Raw genomic sequence first — 19145 nt, forward strand, 5'->3', positions numbered from 1 at the left:
GCTTTTTACCTATGTAGGACCCTTGATTTTTGCATTTATAAGCAAAGAGTTCATGTGATTGATATATACTTTAGTGTTCTTTGAATCTTTACTAATTTTTGTTCGTATGTTTGCCATCATATTATTGTGTCATGATTTCAGTTAATTTTTATCTAAAATAAAGTATAGAAACACAAACTTCTAATATACTGTAGTCTCTAACAATTATTAGTCTCTATTATTAGAGTTATAGCAGAATTTATTTTTAATTTTCTTGTTTATGAAATGAACATAACAGTACTAACCTCTCTGGGTTGTTTGTTGTAAGTGTTAAATGTGTAATATGATCACTTTCTAAATTATGCATTACTGACTTGTATGATTTTTATATAATAAACATTTACTGCTTTGCTATTTAGAAAAAAATAAAACAAATAAAGCATAGAAACTTGCTGATAGTAAATATAGAGTAAATTATATCTTTGGTTTCCCAGGCATTTTAGAGTCTCATGTCAATTAACAGTAGAAAAACATTTCATAGAAAATATCATTTTAAAATAACATATTTTTGGTATCATGCTTTTAAATATTGAGTACATTACAAGTGATTGAAATGCCATTTAAATATTCCTATAGGACGCTAGTGAGCAAAAGACAGAACTTGAAAGACTAAAGCACAAAATAGCAGAAGAAGCCATTAAAATTGAAGAAAGAAAAAGTAAAATTGATGATGAATTAAAAGAAGTACAGGTAAGTTAACAAAAGGAAACATTGTAAGGCCTTTACATTTTTGACTACCAATTGTCTATACGAATTTAAGCATTATTTCCTCGTTATTTTCTAATAATATGATTAAATGTCGCTTTCAACCAGAATATTGTTTATAAATAGAAGCAGGAAGGAAAATATGCCAGGAGAAGCAAATTAACTGATGAGAATTAAAAATAATCTTTGTTTTCCATGAATTATGTTATTTTGACTGTAGAAGAAAAAAATGTATCATAGGTAAATTAAGACAAACTCTTAGGCTCTTTTTCTCAAGAATTAGCCAACTAGTTTTACAATATACAGAGCCTCTTGAAAACGGCACATTGTCTCAAAACAAATTAGATTTTCCAAGTTGACTGTCGCAGTTATGGTGGCAAGAACTCTTACTTTCTTAACTTGAACGTTTTGTACTTTGTGTGTTTTAAAGCATTTTGATATTTGAAAAGAAAGGATATTAGTGACTAGAGTCATTTTTAATAAAATGACAAATATTCAATAATTTGTAAAGAGTTAATGATTTTTTCAAATATATATATATATATTTTTTTTTTTTTTCAATTATATTTTTTGAAAGTAAAAATGCCCCTTTTTGTCTTTTAGCCTCTGGTCAATGAAGCTAAACTAGCAGTTGGAAACATTAAGCCGGAATCTCTTTCAGAAATTCGCTCATTGCGTATGCCACCTGATGTAATCAGAGACATTCTTGAAGGAGTTTTAAGATTGATGGGTATCTTTGATACATCCTGGGTGAGCATGAAAAGGTAAGTTTTTGAATTTGTGAAAAATGTTATTATTTCATATTTTAAAATATTTCTCATATTGCTTCTGAAACTAAACTTTGACTAATTGCCTGGTTACACACTTTGCCCTGATATTTCAAGATATTCTATGCAGTCATATATCAAGATCTGTATTTTCCTTTCTCCAAAAGTGATGGTTAGAAGTGTCAAAAGAGGGGCCGACCCCCTGGCGTAGGCAGTTAAGTGTGCGTACTCCGCTGCTGGCAGCCCAGTTTCAGATCCCCGGCGCGCGCCAATGCACTGCTTGTCAGGCCATGCTGTGTCGGCGTCCCATATAAAGTGTAGGAAGATGGGCGTGGATGTTAGCTCAGGGCCAGTCTTCCTCAGCAGAAAAAGAGGAGGATTGGCATGGATGTTAGCTCAGGCCTGATCTTTCTCACAAAAAAAAAAAAAAGAAGTGTCAAAAGAGGAGAAAAAGAATGCCTTAAAATCTTTAAGAGCATCTAAATATCCTCATTTTTTTGGTCCTCCCATGGTACAGAGCATTATGTTTACTGTGATTTACCGATGAGGAAAATATAGTCATTATTCTCAGAGTCTTGTAGTCTTGGCAGAGACAGAGAAAGAGCAAGCCCCATAAATAATACTAGAGAGATGTACACTAGAAGACAAAAGGCTGAGTATTAACTAAATATGCAACCATACAGCTTCAGGTTTCACAATATAGCAATGGTATTGTAGTTAATGCTGATATTCAATTCCGTTTTAGGATTTAGGTTAATAGTAGAGTCCTTTTTCTATTTGGAGATGGGAGAAGAGATTTGAGTTGAGGGAGTACTTTAAATAACTTTCTTAGAAAAGTGTCAGAAAATTGTCTTGCATAGCTTAGAACATGTGAGTACCCAGTAGTTCACATAAGGGGATGTGGGTAGAATTGGAATTCCTTCATTTCACTGCTCCCGGGTATTCCAGAACATTAGAAAAACTGTTGTGCATCGTTTTGGAGTTCCTCCTTGTTGTCTATAAAAAATGATGGATAGTACTTTAGAAACTTACATACTTTAGTATCCTATTTTTTTGTTAACTAATAGATCGAAGGTATTGCATACACTATTTGTTAAATTGGTATTTTTGGCAGAAATAGCAAATTTTATTTAGCCTCATTTGAAGTTATATGCTTTAATTTTAGTTTCCTTGCCAAAAGAGGCGTGAGAGAGGATATAGCAACCTTTGATGCACGAAATATTCCAAGGGAAATAAGAGAGAGTGTTGAAGAACTTCTTTTTAAAAATAAAGGATCTTTTGACCCAAAGGTAATTTTTAACAATTATGCCATAAATTCCCTTTCTATACTATATAATATTCTGCTTGTTAAAATGGGATGACTTTTCGTTATTGATTGTTTAGATTGCCTAAAAACTAAAAGTTAAAAAAAAAAATAAGCTGAAGTTATTATAGGTAGGAAGCATTCACCAGCAGAATTAGGTAAACTAGAATCCAGATTTGTTGGGGGCAGGGGGTGCAGATTTATTATCTTAAGGGGTTTTTGAATCTTACTATTGGCTATCCAATGGTGAGTTCCCAGTTTATCATTTCTTAACTTCCAACTTGCCTGGTATGCTTTTCTTTCTTACTGTATACTTGTCATAATATAACAGAATCTGTGTTAGAATACTTGCGTCTAATTTCAGTGAATAGTTTAAATTCCATGATTCTGGTATTTTTTTGGATCCCTTATTCAAAATGTTATGTAGATCTTCTTTGACACAAAGTTGCTTTTATGTAATAAAGATGTAGCCCGTGTATAGAAGAGAAAGAACTGATGCTTGAACATTGTTGTGGACAGATGTATATTCATTAGAAATGTGACTGCGTACTTATGTACGCAGATTAATAAAATATCATTATATTAAAGATTGTGTGTGGTTCAAAAATATTTATTTTGAAGAAAAAAGTAGAGAGTATCTTAATCAAAATAGCAATTCACCTTATTTTAGCTATAAACCCAAAACTTCATTTTGGGAGATAAATTATTAAATAAGTACTTAAGTAAAGAATACTAGAATTAACTTTGCTTTTATCTGAAATGAAGTTAGATTGCTGGATAACTTCTGATGGATTTTTCCAGAATGCGAAGCGTGCCAGCACTGCTGCTGCTCCTTTGGCTGCCTGGGTTAAAGCAAATGTGCAGTATTCCCACGTCTTGGAACGAATTCAGCCTTTGGAAACTGAACAGGCAGGATTAGAATTGTAAGTGAAATATAAAATATAAACAACTCTAACCTTTATTTATTTTCATCAATTTTATGGCTGAATTATGTTAGGATTTATTTCTTGTCTATATCTAAAAAGACACCTCACAATGTTAAAGCATATAAAATGAGTCAATTAAATACAAATTAAATATTAAACAGACCAAAAGAAGAAAAAGCAATTAGAAGGAGACAGATAACAGAACCAACTCATTTTTTTTTTCTTACCATTATTATGTTATTGGAAGGATGCGTTGGTAGAAGTGCTTTCGGAAAGATCTAAAGTTTTGTAAAGGAATAATATTAAAGTACCAAAAGTAGGTTTTGGAAATTGAGGGCTTTTATATTTGTTTTCTCCTTCTAAGTTCTAGGAAATGTTTAGTATGTATTTTCTAAAACATTATCTGGGCAGGTAGGGGGAAATTTTAACCATTTACTTTTGGAGCTTAAAATTTCAGTTTGCTGTTATTATTTTAATTTCATTTGTTCTATATGTAGGCTAAGAGGTGTATTATCTTCTTGATTGTTCAGTTTTTGACATTATCTGTTCTCATTCTGGACAAGGAGATTTTTAGCTGCCTAATCTTCTTAATTTTCTCAATATAATTATATGAAATTTTTGTGTTAAATCATATCAAATGTTTATATTACTTTGACTACATAAATATTTTTCACAGCTGAGACATATCATGTTTTATGAGTATACTTTCTTATATACCTTTTTGTTATTCTTAATATTAATAATTGCTTTATTTTTTTCAATTGATCATTTTTTTCTATTTACATATCACATATTTATCCGCAGTCTTTTTGTCAAACTCTAAAACATATTCGGAATGTGTGTGTTCTATTTGTTTTTTCTTAGCATTATCCCTCCTAGAGCCTTTTGTCCTCCTTCCGATGTGGATTAGTTCTTCCCTAGGCCTGCAGTTGACAGCTATTATCTTAAGATTTTGCTTCACCATTATTGTGGAGATTACCTTTGTCTCTTTTCTAATTGTATTCTTTTATTATGGATCCCTGTCTTTCTTTCTTAGTTTAGTCCTTCATTTTTCTAGAAAGCATCCTCCATATTAGCTTCCTAAGAAAGGGTATATGGGATGAAAAATATCTTGAGATCTTGCATGTCTAAAATTATCTATATTTATACCATTATATGTGATCAGTAATTGTGCTGGGTTTAGAATACTAGGCTAGAAATAGTTTAATCTCACAATTTTGAAGGCCTTATTTTACTGCAGTGGTCCCTAAACCAGCAGCATCAGCATCACCGGGGAACTTGTTAAAAGTGCACATTTTTGAGCTCCATCCAGACTTAGTGAATCAGTTATGCTGGGGATGAGGCCTTAAGTCCGTGTTTTGACAAACCCTCCAGTTGATTTGTGCAGTGCACAGTGACCAGCTATTTGATGGCAACCTCTCAATATTTGTGGGTATTTTACAGGGGAGGAGGTCAGTCATTTCTCTAGAAGAATCCCCATAGCTTCTGCCTAGAGTGTGGGTGAGGGTAGATGGGGGTGGGTGAGGGGTATAAGCTTGACTCCAGGGATGTGTTAAGAGGATAGTCTGCTGTCAGTGGAAGAGGGAATCTGAGGTCAAACTCTTTATAATATTGACTATTGAACAATCCTCTGTATTTACTTCTATTATTATCTTCAGAGATACCTGTTGTCTACATTTCCTGAGCATTTTGAAATGTTTCTTTTGGCTTCTCTTCCTGCAGTCATTTAACTTATGGCTTTTTACATTCTGGCATGTCGGTTATCACCTTTCAAATTTTATTAAAATTACTCCTTTTCTCTTTCATTCTGTTTATCCTTGTGCATGTATATCTTCTTTATTCCTTTGGTTTTATTTTGGTAGGGTTTTAGAAGGGATCAAAGATAAATGAATATGTTTGCTCCACCATTTTTATCCAGAAATCTACATGCACAAATGTTTTTAAAAATAGAGTCCTGAAAGTGGTATGGTTAGGTCAGTGAATACTTTTAATTTTAGCATAGCTTTTCAAATCAAATTGTAAGTAAAGGTATTATAACTACTGAATTATTAACAGTCTTCATTGTCATTTATTTACTGCCAGATTACATTTTAAGATGGTGTTCCTGCTTTTTGTTGATATCTAAAATAGAATCACTTTTATAAAATTGAATTATATTTTAGAAATTTGAAGAAAACTGAAGACAGAAAAAGGAAACTAGAGGAGCTTCTTAATTCTGTTGGTCAAAAAGTTTCAGAACTCAAAGAGAAGTAAGTTTTAAAATGTCTTTTGGATATTGAAAACATACCTTAACTGATTTTTTAATTTTGAAAATCTTGGTTATAATCACTATTTTCACTTATTTTTGTGATTTATCACTCCACAATGGGGAAGGCTGTAAAATAATGTAGAAAATTTTCCTTTAAAAAATTTTTTTTGGTAAGAACAAAAATATTTTAAATCTCCATTTGTATAGCTATCACTATATATATTCCCAAGCATTGGAAAATTGAGGAATTAATGTAATTAAATGTAAAGATGAATTCAATGTAATGAGTTAATGCTGAGACTGTTTACATTTGGTATTCTAATTTCTTTATTATTTTGACTTTATTTTATTTTTTAATTAATTAATTAATTTTTTTTGCTGAGGAAGATTTCCTTGAGCAAACATCTGTTACCAATCTTCTTCTTTTTGCTTGAGGAAGATTCTCCTTGAGCTAATATCTGTGCCGATCTTCCTATATTTTGTATGTGGGTTGCCACCACAGCGTGGCTGCCAGTGAGTGGTGTAGGTCCACGACTGGGATCTGAATCTGTGAACCTGGGCCACCAAAGCAGAGCACACCGAACTTAACCTTTAGGCTATGGGGCGGGCCCTGACTTTAAGATTTTAGACTCCTTTATTTCAGATGATACTATAGGACCACCTATTCTATAATCTTCCTGAGAGTACTTGATCATGTTAAAAGAATTCTGTCCTTTTAACTTTGTACTTTTTTGTGTTGAAAAAAATATTCCTTCATGCGAATATTATATTCAAATTTAAGGACCATTTATGAATATTATTAATCTTAAAACCTTTCATGTACCTCTGCGTTCCTATGATTGCTATTTATTATAGGATAGAAAATATTGGTGTGACAGTTATTATAAATGTGGGAGCATTTTCCTTTAAAAATTGTCAAGGTTGGAAAACTGGAGAATATGTGATTAAATATAGTATATGTTATCATTTGCTTTCAGTTTTATGAGACTAAAATTTTTCTATAAACACGTATTTTTTCTTTCAAGTGGTGTGTTACATTTCCTTTTTTTATTATGGAAGAAATACAAATTGTTATGCCAAGAAAGAAATTTATCAAATAAAAACTGTGAATTTTTTTCTCCATATAGTCAGGAAACAATTATCTCTATTTATATTTGTATATATTTACTTATAGAGAAAAAAACAAACCAACAAGAAAACCTCAAACCCATAAATCCAGTATTGTCAATATTCCTGAATATTTTTTATGTTAGAGATATAGGAAAGAAATCACATAATTTTCTTCCAGGTATAATTACAGAAGTATAACGAAAACGGTGTAGTCTTTCCATTGTCATATGGTCAGAATCAGTACACAATATTCAACTGATTGTCAAATTTTTATTGACTATTTAGCATATGGTAGCAATGTTTCAATTCCATTTATTAGTCATTTGCATGTGTCAGGTATTGCGTTAGGCACTTTACATCTTCTATTTTGCAGAGTGGAAAGCTGAAAATTAGAAACGTTTATTTGCCTAAGTTGAGCAGCTAGTAAATGACTACGCTAGCATGAGATCCTAGATTTGTCTAACTCCATAAAGTTCCTGTTCTTAATCACTACACCATACTACCAATAGTTTGAAAGGATTATTATGAAAACCTTCAGAATTAACTTTTAATTTTAAGTAAAACAGAATGACATTTTCCATTTTGGAGTCATTATCAAGGATGAATTAATGCTGGTTAACATGCAGTTACTTATCATGATCCTTAATTAAGATTTAATTGACGCTAGGTTGTAAATGACAATCTTATTTTCTTGTGTATTTACAAAGAATAGGAGAGTTGAACAACAAGCATAGTCTATCAATTTTTAGATTCTAATTTGACAGAGTTAAGGAGACATTTGCTATTTTTAACATAATTTGTACAGAAATATACAAGTCAATTTAATTCAGCAAATATTTATTTCAAAACCATGTATAAGGTGTGGTATGAATTGTTGAGGTGAATGAAGTTGTAGTCTCTGTTTCTGGATCTAGAGCAGTGCTGTCCAATGGAACTTTATGAGATGATGGAAATGTTCTATGATCTACGCTATCCACTGTGATAGCCACTAGTGATATGTCGCTCCTGAGCACTTGAAATGTGGGTGAGAAGATTGAGAAATTGAATTTTAAATTTTATTTCATTTTAACTAATTTAAATTTAAATAGCCATATGTGGCTAGTGGCTACTGTATTGGACAACTCAGTTCTAGAGTTTTATGTCTAGGGGAGGAAGGAATAGGACACTTAGAGAGGCAATAAAATGTACTGTAAAGTGCATGGAACTTAATATCGGACACACCTGTATATGAATTTTAGAATCTCTACTGATTATTGGTGAGACCTGTGCAATAATCTTTTTGGATCTAAGTTTCCATATTTGTAAAATGAGGATTATAATACTTATTTTGAACTGTTGTTCTGAGAATTAAATGACATGCTATTGTGTGTGTGTGTGTGTGTGTGTGTGTGTGCACGCACTTGATGCATAGCATAATCCTGGGCATCTTGTAGGCATTTACACATTTGTTGAAGGACTAAGTAATCCTGTGAAATATTACTATTCTATTTAATAACATAATAAATTTGTACAAGTATATGTATATTTTTTTTTGCTGAGGAAGATTCACCTTGAGCTAAAATCCGTTGCCAATATTCCTTTATTTTGTATGTGAGCAACCACCACAGCATGACCACTGACAAAGGGTGTATCTCCACGCCTAGGAACCGAACCTGGGCCACCAACGTTGGAGTGTGCCAAACTTAACCACTAGGCTACTAGGGCTGGGCCACAAGTATTTTTTAAGGAAAATGATTTAAAACAAAAGTTATAAACTTTGGCAAATGGGCGTATAGGGATGGAATATATATAATGGACTGGGTATTTGAGGTGAGTTTTCAAATTTTGTTTATATTTTTGATAGGTAGATGTTTGAGGGAGTTAGAGTGAGGAGTGAGGTAGGGATAAGGAAGGGGGCTGGAAGATGTAGGCAAATGGAACATCCTGAAGAAGGGCACAGCAGATGAAGGATAGGGCATTTTCTGAGAATATAAAATTCTTCAGATGTTGACATATCTGGACTGGAATAGAATGAAATAAAACTGAAAAGGTAGATTGGATCTCTTATGACAAGGCCTTGAATGTCCTAAGGAGAAGTTTGTACATAATGTGGTAGAGCATCAAGGCCCTGTGAGAAGGCTACACTTTAAATATGTGCCGGTATATGTGTCTGTTCTATTAATGATATTTTGGACACAAATATTATCAGTATTATCATTGATTAAATTCTCATATAAAAGGTCACTTTACTACCTAAGGATAATTTAATCAAATCTCTGTTAAATCTCTTTGCCTTTGATTAAATTTTGTTTTCACAGATTTCAGAGCAGGACTTCAGAAGCTGCCAAACTTGAAGCTGAAGTAAGCAAAGCCCAAGAAACAATTAAAGCTGCAGAAGTCTTAATTAATCAGCTCGATAGAGAACACAAGAGATGGAATGCACAGGTTTGTTTGGGAGGGAGAAGTCATGAAGAGGCTTCCTTTAAAACAAAGGAAATCTATAATGTAATGTATTTGTTAAAAAAAATAAAAAAGAGAGAAATATCCATTACCTTTTAGCTGGCTTAAGATAAATGATCTAAATATTAATGGCCATTATGTGAATTAATCTTTAAGCAAAATGTCTTCATAAGAATTTTAGATAAAGCAACCTATTCCTCTCTTAGTTATCTGTGTTACTGAGGGGAAGGGTAGGGATGAAAATGAGTTAATGGAAAATTTAGTACTCTTTAGAGATTTTTTGAATTTACCTTTACCAGGACAGGAATCTTAGGATTTGACATTGTTAGGCATTTATTTCTTCTTGAAATACTCTGTTATTTTGACTTTGTTAAAGTATTGTCTCTTGGTTTTTTGTTTGTTTTTTTTCTTTAACCAGTTAGATGCCCCTATAACCCTCCACTGGATTCTCCTCATCTGCTCATCCAATAATGTTTGATTGCCCTTAGTATTCCCTTCCTTGGCTCCTTTCTCTGCAACTATTCTCAGATTATCTCATCCAGTCTTAAGAATATCACCTATACTATGATGCTAACCAGAGCTATATTTCTAGACTGCTGAGTTTTAAATTCGTATTTCCAACTACACTTTAGATTTTTGCATTTAACTGTCTCAGGAACTCAAGCACAACATGTCTAAATTACGTGTTTTTCTCATCCCAAATCTCTCATATTTCCTCTCTTTCATAAGGCATCTTTCTTCTAGGCGTCAAAACTAAAAACATGGTTGTCTTAGACTCTTCTTTGTTTCGTTTGCAAGTATCCCTCATTTGTCTTCTATCCTTAATGCCAATCCTTTTCTTTTTTTTGCCTTAATTCTCCTCACTTGTCTTTCTCCTATCTGACCCCTTAATCTGGTTTCTTCTTCATTTGTCAGCTGAATTATCTTTCTAAAACTGAGTCTCATTACGTTACTCACTGCCCTGTTTAAACGCTTTCAATGGCTCATTATTACCACAGGTTAAAACAAAAGACCCTTTGCATGGCGTGGGAAACCTTCCACAGTCTTCCTGCCTCCAGTCAACTCTGACTTCCCTTTTTTCATTGATCTGTGTTGCTGCTCTTTCTGCTTGTGCTTTAGCCACACTGTGCTTTTAACTAATGCGTCTCTGTGCTTTGTCTGTTTTGTGCCTTTGCTCGTACTCTCTGCATCTTAATCATATTTTACAAAGTGACGCTAATTCACAATATTTAACTGTGATTGGGATAAAAGTTCTGCTTTCATTAGAATCATTAGGAACTATCAATGACAAAATATGTTCATCTTTACAAATATTTTGGGATTTCCTACATTTTTTTAATATCAGGGTCTGAAGTCTTGATATGTTTACGTTTTGACAATTGTATTCAAGACAGGGGTGACTACTTTAAACCAATAAATGATTTTTTTTCTACAGTCAAAACTCTAATTTATGAAGCTGTCATTTTTTTTCTATGTTAGAACATATTCATACATCATTCTCTCTCTTTTTTCCAGGTTGCAGAGATAACAGAGGAATTAGCTACTCTTCCTAAAAGAGCTCAACTAGCTGCTGCATTTATTACATATCTTTCTGCTGCTCCTGAGGATCTGAGAAAAACCTGTTTGGAAGAATGGACCAAGTCAGCTTGTCTTGAAAGTTTGTATTTAGTTATTCATGAATTTGAAATTTCAATATACCAAAAATGCATCTTTTGATTTTTGTCATTTTGCTTCTTTTAAATGAGGAAAATTTTCTCTTAAGTTAAAAGATACCATAGCTACTTTAGATTTGCCAAATTCTACAAATGTTCTGAGAATTGTTTTGTTATAGTGATTCCTCTATTCCTAAAATCACTCCATGAAACTGAGACCACTGAATTATTTTTGATATTGCATGAATGCAGTTAAACATTTTATTACTTTAATTTTTACAGTAATTTCGTATCATAAGATGAGATGTAGGAACTCCAAAATACCTTGTGAATTTTGTGGTTATCACAAATTGTCATAGTTGTGAAACATTCATTTAGTAGAAGAAATATAATTTAACTGAGTTCCATTCTTTTGCATTTTTTTTAACTTTTTTTTTCTTAGCTTCTGGTGCTAAATGGGAAAGAATGGATTGAATGTTAAGGATGGTCATGGGACTTTTGTTTGAGTATATTTTAAATAATTTTATTCCCTTCCCTTTGTCAAGTATAATAGCATTGTAATGAAGTATTATTGATTTCTCTAACTTTTCAGAATTTGATCTGAGGAGATTTCTTTGTACTGAAAGTGAGCAGTTAATTTGGAAAAGTGAAGGCCTACCATCAGATGACCTTTCCATAGAAAATGCTCTTGTTATCTTACAGGTAATCAATTGTATTTTTCTCAGTAGAAGTATTTCTTTTGAAGCTTGTTCCAGGAGGTACCTTCTTCAACTTCTTATGCTTTCGTAGTTATTCTTTTCTTAGTTACATAAAAGTGAAAATATTTTGCTAATGAAAATCTATGATTTGGTTGGTAAATCTATAATTTTCAGTATAATTTATTTTTATTTTACTACAAAAGTATAAACTACAGTGACATTATTTTGATGGCAGACTATTCTAAATTGAACTTCCTAATAGTAATAGAAATATTTTAAGGGTACCTGATTTATTTGGTTGTATAATTCCTTCACCTAGAGTACATGATTTTTTTTTTTAATTTTATTTTGTTTTGCAAAACAAAGTTATACAAAGTGAAGATGAGATAAGTGAGAGGTGGGTTATAAGTTAGAGGTGACCATATGCATATTTTTATGTTTCCCAAAAGTCACTGTTTAAACTTGAAACTATTATAGTATTGTTAGCAGTGAATGTGAAAACCAAATTCCAAATCATATATACAAGGAAGTCGTTTCTTTGAATGAAGTTTGATTTTTATCATTAACTTGGTTTATCTTTCTGTTATGGAGCTTAGAAGACAATTTTTTCCCCCTTGGTAATGTGATTTTTTTTTCTCTTCTTTCTATCTCAATAGCTTATACTCCATAACGCCAGTTTTCTCTTTCCTCTCTGCAGCCCCTCTCTCTGCTCACACACCATTTCCTTATTCTGCAAATCCATAGTCTCAAAAAAAGCATGAACATTAAATGCTCTTCTTTAGGTAACGTAAGCCATAGTTTCATAGGATTTGTATTGTGGGCCCTGTTCATTCCTGGATAGTTTAGTTTGATGAGACCTGTTAATCAGCTGGTATACTTTGGCTCATGACATTCGTGTCTTAACCATTAGACAAGTTGCTGACCAAAGATTAAACAGTTTTGCCTTTCTTTAATTTGATTGGGCTTGTTTTTTAATTTATTTTTTAAATATTTTTCATCATTATTTTTCACACTAGAATTACAAATCTAGAACTCTAAATGTGTATGTAAATAGATTCATTACATTATAGCAAACTATGTGCTTTTTACCATATTTGTTATTTCTTCCCCAAGATTTTGTAATCACCTCTTCATTTTTCAGTAATCCAAGAAAGCAATCATTTGCAGATTTAAAAAACACACAGTTTAAGTATTCTTTTTTTATTCCACAGGAAATCTGGGGGGTAAGCCTTGGGGAAAAATATATTTATCACAATAATTTTTATTTTTTACTGATGGTAGTAATTGAAAATATTTACTTTTGTATTCTGAATTGTCTTTCATGATGAATATAGAGGAAATAGTTTTTGAAATTAATTTTTAAAATAAGCTTAGATTTACTTTGCATTTAATATTGCCAAGTTTCTTATAGATACTTATAAATATTTATATGACCAAACAAAAACTAGTTGGAAACATTTGTTATTTTGTTGAAGTGAATTTACCATTATGGTCAACACTCCACCTCAGTTCTGAAGTAGACTAGATTTAGAATAAGCTGCTGTAGGTAAGGGTGTGATTGGGTAGCACATGCCTCTAACATCTTCTCATTAACATCACCATGTGACATGTGTGAAGTTAGAACTCTAAATATATACAAATTGGGTTTCTGGAACGTCTTCCCTGAGAAAAAATGGCCAGGCATGATGAATAGAATGTATTTTTGATTCAGAGATGTATCACATCTAGAGCTTTTCTGATATTCTCCCTCTCAGTGGAGGCTTTCCCACATTCCAGGCCTCTGGTTACTCCATCATTTATTGGTACTAAGAAAAGCCTTTTGTGTTCAAAATTATTCCTTTGTTTGTCTTACAAAGGTGCTTGAAATTCTCAGATTTTTGTTAAGCTAACTATTGAAGTGCATGTATTGTCTAGGAGAAGAAATAGTCAAATAATTATCTACCATTGGCCTTATAACAAGAATTAGTTTTATTACATTAGCAAAAAGCTTATATGACCTATGACCTTGAGGGGCAGGGGAGGAACTTATCCATGGAAATCATATATCCTAAATTACTTGGGAAATGATTTACACCTATTGTCCTGATGTAATTGTTAATAGTTTTCCTTTTACTCTCAAAAGTGTCCTGGTTTGGGTAATAAATTCTATGATCTTTTTAGTATTCTGGGACTCAGTGGATAATGGAGAGCATAAGGCTACTAGAAACTATGGAAAAGCATGCAAAAAGGAGGTGGAAAAGATGATTAATTTAAATTTCACACCATTATAAAAATTTCTTAAAGTTTCACAATATTATAAATTTTTCTTGTGAAGCTATGTATTGAATATTTAGTTTATTATTTATAGACATTTCAGTGTCAAATTAGTTTTCTTTAAACTACTCAGGATTTCTGAAATTATTTTTCTTTCCTGCCATTCAGTGTATGCTGAGGAAATGCAAACTAATTTGATATTAGTCTAAAGATATTATAAAGGTAAAGCACATACGGAAAAGTTTTTCAAATAAACCCCAAATAATAATTATAATCAACACTTATGCATTACTTACTATGTTGGGCATGTATTACTATTTAATAATTAATAGAGGTAAAGCACTTAAACACTTACCTCATTGAATCAACCCTATCTAGTAGGTACATGTATTATCCCTTTTATAGATAAGGAAATTGAAGCACAGAAAGGTTAAGTTCCTTGTCCAAGGTCACATCGCTAGCAAGTGGTAGAGCCAGGATTCAAACACTGCCATCTAGCCAGTCTGTGCTGTTAAACTGCCTGTCATACATGTGGGTGTGTGTGTTTCTGTGTATGTTTAAACTTACTTATTTTCGATTATTCCTATTAATGTAATTCTCCTTAGCTAATCAAGAGATAGGCTTTAGTTTTATTTATAAAATATATTTCTACTCTTATTATTAAATATATATTATTAAAAATAAAATTGTAGAGTGTCCTAGATGTTTTAAAAATAATCTCTTTCAAAAATATCCTCTGTCCAATCTTTTTTTTCCCCAAGGAGAGAAGAGTTAAAATAGATATTGTGTATCTCTAGCCTTTGACCTGTATGCTGAGCTCCTGGCCTGTAGTTCTAACTCCCTATTAGATATAATTATCTGGAGCTTCCTAGGTAGCTCAAACTCTGTCCTTAAATTAATCATTGTTTGTTTTTTTTTCTAGTTAAGAATCTTTCTGTGGCCAAGTACAGTACATTTAAGCAAAAAAAGCAACTTACACTTTTAAATAACTGAGATGTTCAAAATATTGGGACTAGCTTCAGGATTCAAATGGTGTTACCAGGACGTCACTCTTTCTCTCTCCATTTTAAGAGATGGATTCATTCTCAGATGGATTCTCTCCACCCTGCATTAAGGATGGCCGTTGGTGATTCCAGGCTCATCATTATCAGAGTTTATGTTCCCTGACTAAAGATATGTCTTCACCTACCCCACATTCCCTGGCATTTATGTCAGTCCCCTAAAAGGATTCTGATTAGTTAGCTTGAGTCACCTGTTTGTCGTTTTGTACAGTACTAGATGATTGATAATCCCATCAGCAATACACTGAGTGGGGCATGCAGGGTAGGCAAACGGAGCTATCCACTCTAATAATCTTTTCTCTTCCTCCCTAACTTCCTGTAATCTGCTTCTCTTTTATTTCCTACCGGTAGAGATGTCACAATCTTGGCCCAGTAATGCAAGCTGCAAATCTGCACGTCATTCTTACTATGTCCCTTTAATTTTTTTTTGTTGTTGAGGAAGATTTGCCCTGAGCTAACATCTGTTGCCAGTCTTCCTCTTTTTATGCTTGAGGAAGATTAGCTCTGAGCTAACATATGTGCTAATCCTCCTCTATTTTGTATGTAGGTTGCCCTAGCGTGGTTAACAAGTGGTGTACGTCCATACCTGCGATCCAAACCCACAAACCTGGGCCACGGAAGCAGAGTGTGTGGAACTTAATGACTACACCGCGGGGCTGGCCCCTATGTCTCCTTAATTTTACATTCAGTTTGTTATTCAGTGAGTCTTGTCAAATCTATTTCTCAAATATGTTATGATTTTATCCTGTTCTAACCATGTCCACTGCCAGTGGATTCCTTTAGTCTTTCCTCATTTTGTACCTGAATAAATACATTACTATAGCAGTTTGTCCTATGACCCCAGTATCACTTCCTTTACTACTGTTGGAGTGATATTTCTAAAATGTTAATCGGATCATGATAGTCCCTAGATTAAATATTTCAGTCACTTTCCATTGCCTGAAACATAAAAATTTCATTATCTTTAAACATGGCATAAGAAGCTCTTCATGATCAGGAAGACCTCTATTGCTACTGCCATTTTATTTGCATCATCTTTGCCTACGCTTTTTTACTCCAACTGTGCCAAACTACTGTTAGTTTTCCAAATGCTTGCAGGCTTTGTATTCCTCTCTCCATCGTGCTGTTGTCTTGCCTGAGATGCTAGTTCACTTCTCTGTCACGCTAAGTCCGATTTATCTTTCTTGCCTTAGTTTGACTTGAATTGCTTCCTGGCATCTTCCTCTGACAACATCTGTGATCCACCTGTAGAATCTTGTGTACTCTTTAGTTATAGAATTTTCATTTTTTTCCCTTTTATTGGATGTAAACTCATTTGAGGGTAAGGGAATGTATCTTATTAATTTCTGTATCTCTTACAATGTCTTACTGTAGTAGTTATTCAACATGGTAGATGAATGAACACATGAATGAATGAAAGCTCAACGTTTTAGGATCTGTTATAATTTGTTAAATGTAGAATTTAAGTACATTTAATCTTGGAACAAAAACCTAGAATATACCTTAGAGATTTTATCTAAGTCTCTCTGGAGAAGTGTGAATAAGAATGAATACAAACTTATAAAGTACTCTTTGAAAATTTTAAGCGTATTTTCTTTGCTAAAAACATGATTTTTTGAAACATCATCTTCTCTTTTTTTAACTGCATCAGATCATTGGTTTGAAATCATGGGTAAGAACTTCTTTTAAAATTGAAAATAATTATTTTCATGGTTAAGCAAAATCTAGTAGACTTGCGAAATGTTTGCTATTGAATGCTAGCATAAAATTAGATCTAAAACCTAGGTGTAGGAGTTAGTAATACTTAAGAGGCTGTTTACCAACCACCTCATTTTGCTAGGACTAGCACTTTTCTCTGATGGAGCAGTAAGTGAAACCTCTAGAAATAGATGCTGGGGGAAGATCATACAGTAGTGTGACACTGGGGGAGCTGTGTTCGGGGAGTGAGTAGTCTATTCTGGGTGCAAGCAAAAAGGGGGTACATTGGAGAGAATTTTAAAACAATGATAAAGCTGTTTCAAATCAGTCAGCTCTTTACTATCACCACGTGCTGGCAATTTTAAACAATGTTGCTGATAAAATGCTGTTGGTCCCTGGGGCAGATGGTCCCCACATCCACCTCCTTCTTGGTATGTCGCTGAAATAACATCTATGTTCTTATTAGATATACCTCAGTTCTAAGTCTTCATTTTACTTTGACTTTTGTGAGTTATAGCATACAACTGCTTTACAGTTTTCAAATAAATGTGAAAATTTTAGAAAAATTAGGTCAGTCGTCATTTACATCTGATTTACTACGTAATGATTATTAGATGACTTTTAAATTTATCATATCATTTATTGATATATTTACATATATTTAAATTTATCATTTTTATATATAAATATACATAATTGGCTTCCTTTTATCTGCTAAGTGGCATTATGTGTATAGGGAATTTTCACTGGTTTCTGACTTTCTATTTGTTTCAGAGTTTAATTAGTACAGGGTCTTCTGTAATGAATTTAGTTCCTGGTTCATTAGATCTTAAACTGTAACTTATGTAATTTTCTCTTCTAGGGCACTCCTTTTGTAATATTAACTATGTATGGCTTTATAAGAATTAATGTCTTAAATATAAAGAATTATATTGATAATTATTTCAGCAAAACTTTTATGATTAGTTCATACTTCTTTTCTAAGGCTTTTGTGGTTTATTTTTAACCATAGAATATATATATTGAGGGAGTAACTTGATTGTATATTTTAAGAGCCAAAAAGAGAGGTACAAATGGCATAAGATTGGGACTAGGGCTCTTGCTTAATATATTATTAATATACATTTTCTATATTACTATGCAGTAAATAGGAGTATACTTACTGAACTGTGGGTAAGTAATTACTTAATATTAATTCCTGATCATTGTAAAATTTATTATTGTGGCCTCTGGTGCAGTTAAAAACTGCACCTTTATTTCCTTGTTATGGTTGTATATTTATTTTCTCCAAAACCTGAGAGAAAAACTCACCCAGTAATTGATTCGTAATTTTTAGGAAATTATTTCCATTTTTCCATTGGATGAAAGTGTATAATCTTTTTTTTTTTTTTTTGAACTAGAGTCGAGTTTGCCCATTTCTTATAGACCCTTCTTCCCAAGCTACAGAATGGTTAAAGACACATTTGAAAGACTCACATTTGGAAGTTATTAACCAACAGGTATGTATTACTTACAGTTTAGATACCAACTAGTAGTGGCACCTTATGGTGCAAAGAGCTGTGGGTCTGTAATCAGAAAACGTAGATTCAAAGCTGAGTCTATAACTTACCTGGTGTGGGACCTGGGGAAAGAAATGTAGCTCTCTTAGCTTCAATTTTCCCATTTGTAAAAAGGGGATACGAATATTTGTTTGATTCCTTCTATGTGCTTGGCATTAATCTAAGCCCTGGGAACTTAATAGTGAGCAAAGTAGTCACAGTTTCTGTCTAGTAAGTTAGAGAGACAATTAAATAAGCATTTATACTAAAGTATGATTAAAGACACAGGTATAGGATCCTATAGAAGTAAGAGTTACTAACTTAGGTTGGAGAAAGCCTCCTGGACTTTTAGCATACTTGTAGTTTCTCTCAGTGCCTCTTATAATTTGCTATTCCTATAACTCACCAATGAGCATCATTGATGTGTCTCAAGATTTGATATATTGGTCAGGTAAATGTAATCATAGTCTTTTGGGTAGTGACTTCTCACTGTCATATTTATCTTGCTGAGAAATGTTTGGGGTCGGATTTTTTTTTTTGAGGCCTAATGTATGATTAATTTTCATGGATACTCTTCAGGTGCTTGAAAAATTACCTCTTTAAAACGTACTTCACTTATAAATTGGGAGTATTTACCTCATTTGTGTATAAGAATAATTGTAAATTAGATAATACATAAAATACTTTAATGTCACTTATGGTTTACAG

At 32.7% G+C, this 19145-nt stretch overlaps 1 protein-coding gene across 2 annotated transcripts in view; it reads left to right on the forward strand.

Annotated features, from left to right (window-relative positions):
• The window catches only part of DYNC2H1 (dynein cytoplasmic 2 heavy chain 1), a 293258-nt gene that overhangs the window by 97215 nt on the left and 176898 nt on the right, over window positions 1–19145 (forward strand). For both annotated transcript variants that reach the window (XM_087433636.1, XM_004427391.3), the window contains exons 56-64: window positions 616–729; window positions 1348–1508; window positions 2677–2800; window positions 3616–3737; window positions 5903–5989; window positions 9396–9522; window positions 11053–11194; window positions 11782–11891; window positions 18300–18398. In XM_087433636.1, the coding sequence (XP_087289762.1) occupies window positions 616–729; window positions 1348–1508; window positions 2677–2800; window positions 3616–3737; window positions 5903–5989; window positions 9396–9522; window positions 11053–11194; window positions 11782–11891; window positions 18300–18398 (1086 nt within the window). The remainder of the gene's footprint in view (window positions 1–615; window positions 730–1347; window positions 1509–2676; window positions 2801–3615; window positions 3738–5902; window positions 5990–9395; window positions 9523–11052; window positions 11195–11781; window positions 11892–18299; window positions 18399–19145) is intronic.

The sequence above is a fragment of the Ceratotherium simum genome, chromosome 7 (genome assembly GCF_057802395.1).
Source record: "Ceratotherium simum simum isolate JZ-2026a chromosome 7, ASM5780239v1, whole genome shotgun sequence".
Classification (NCBI taxonomy): domain Eukaryota; kingdom Metazoa; phylum Chordata; class Mammalia; order Perissodactyla; family Rhinocerotidae; genus Ceratotherium; species Ceratotherium simum.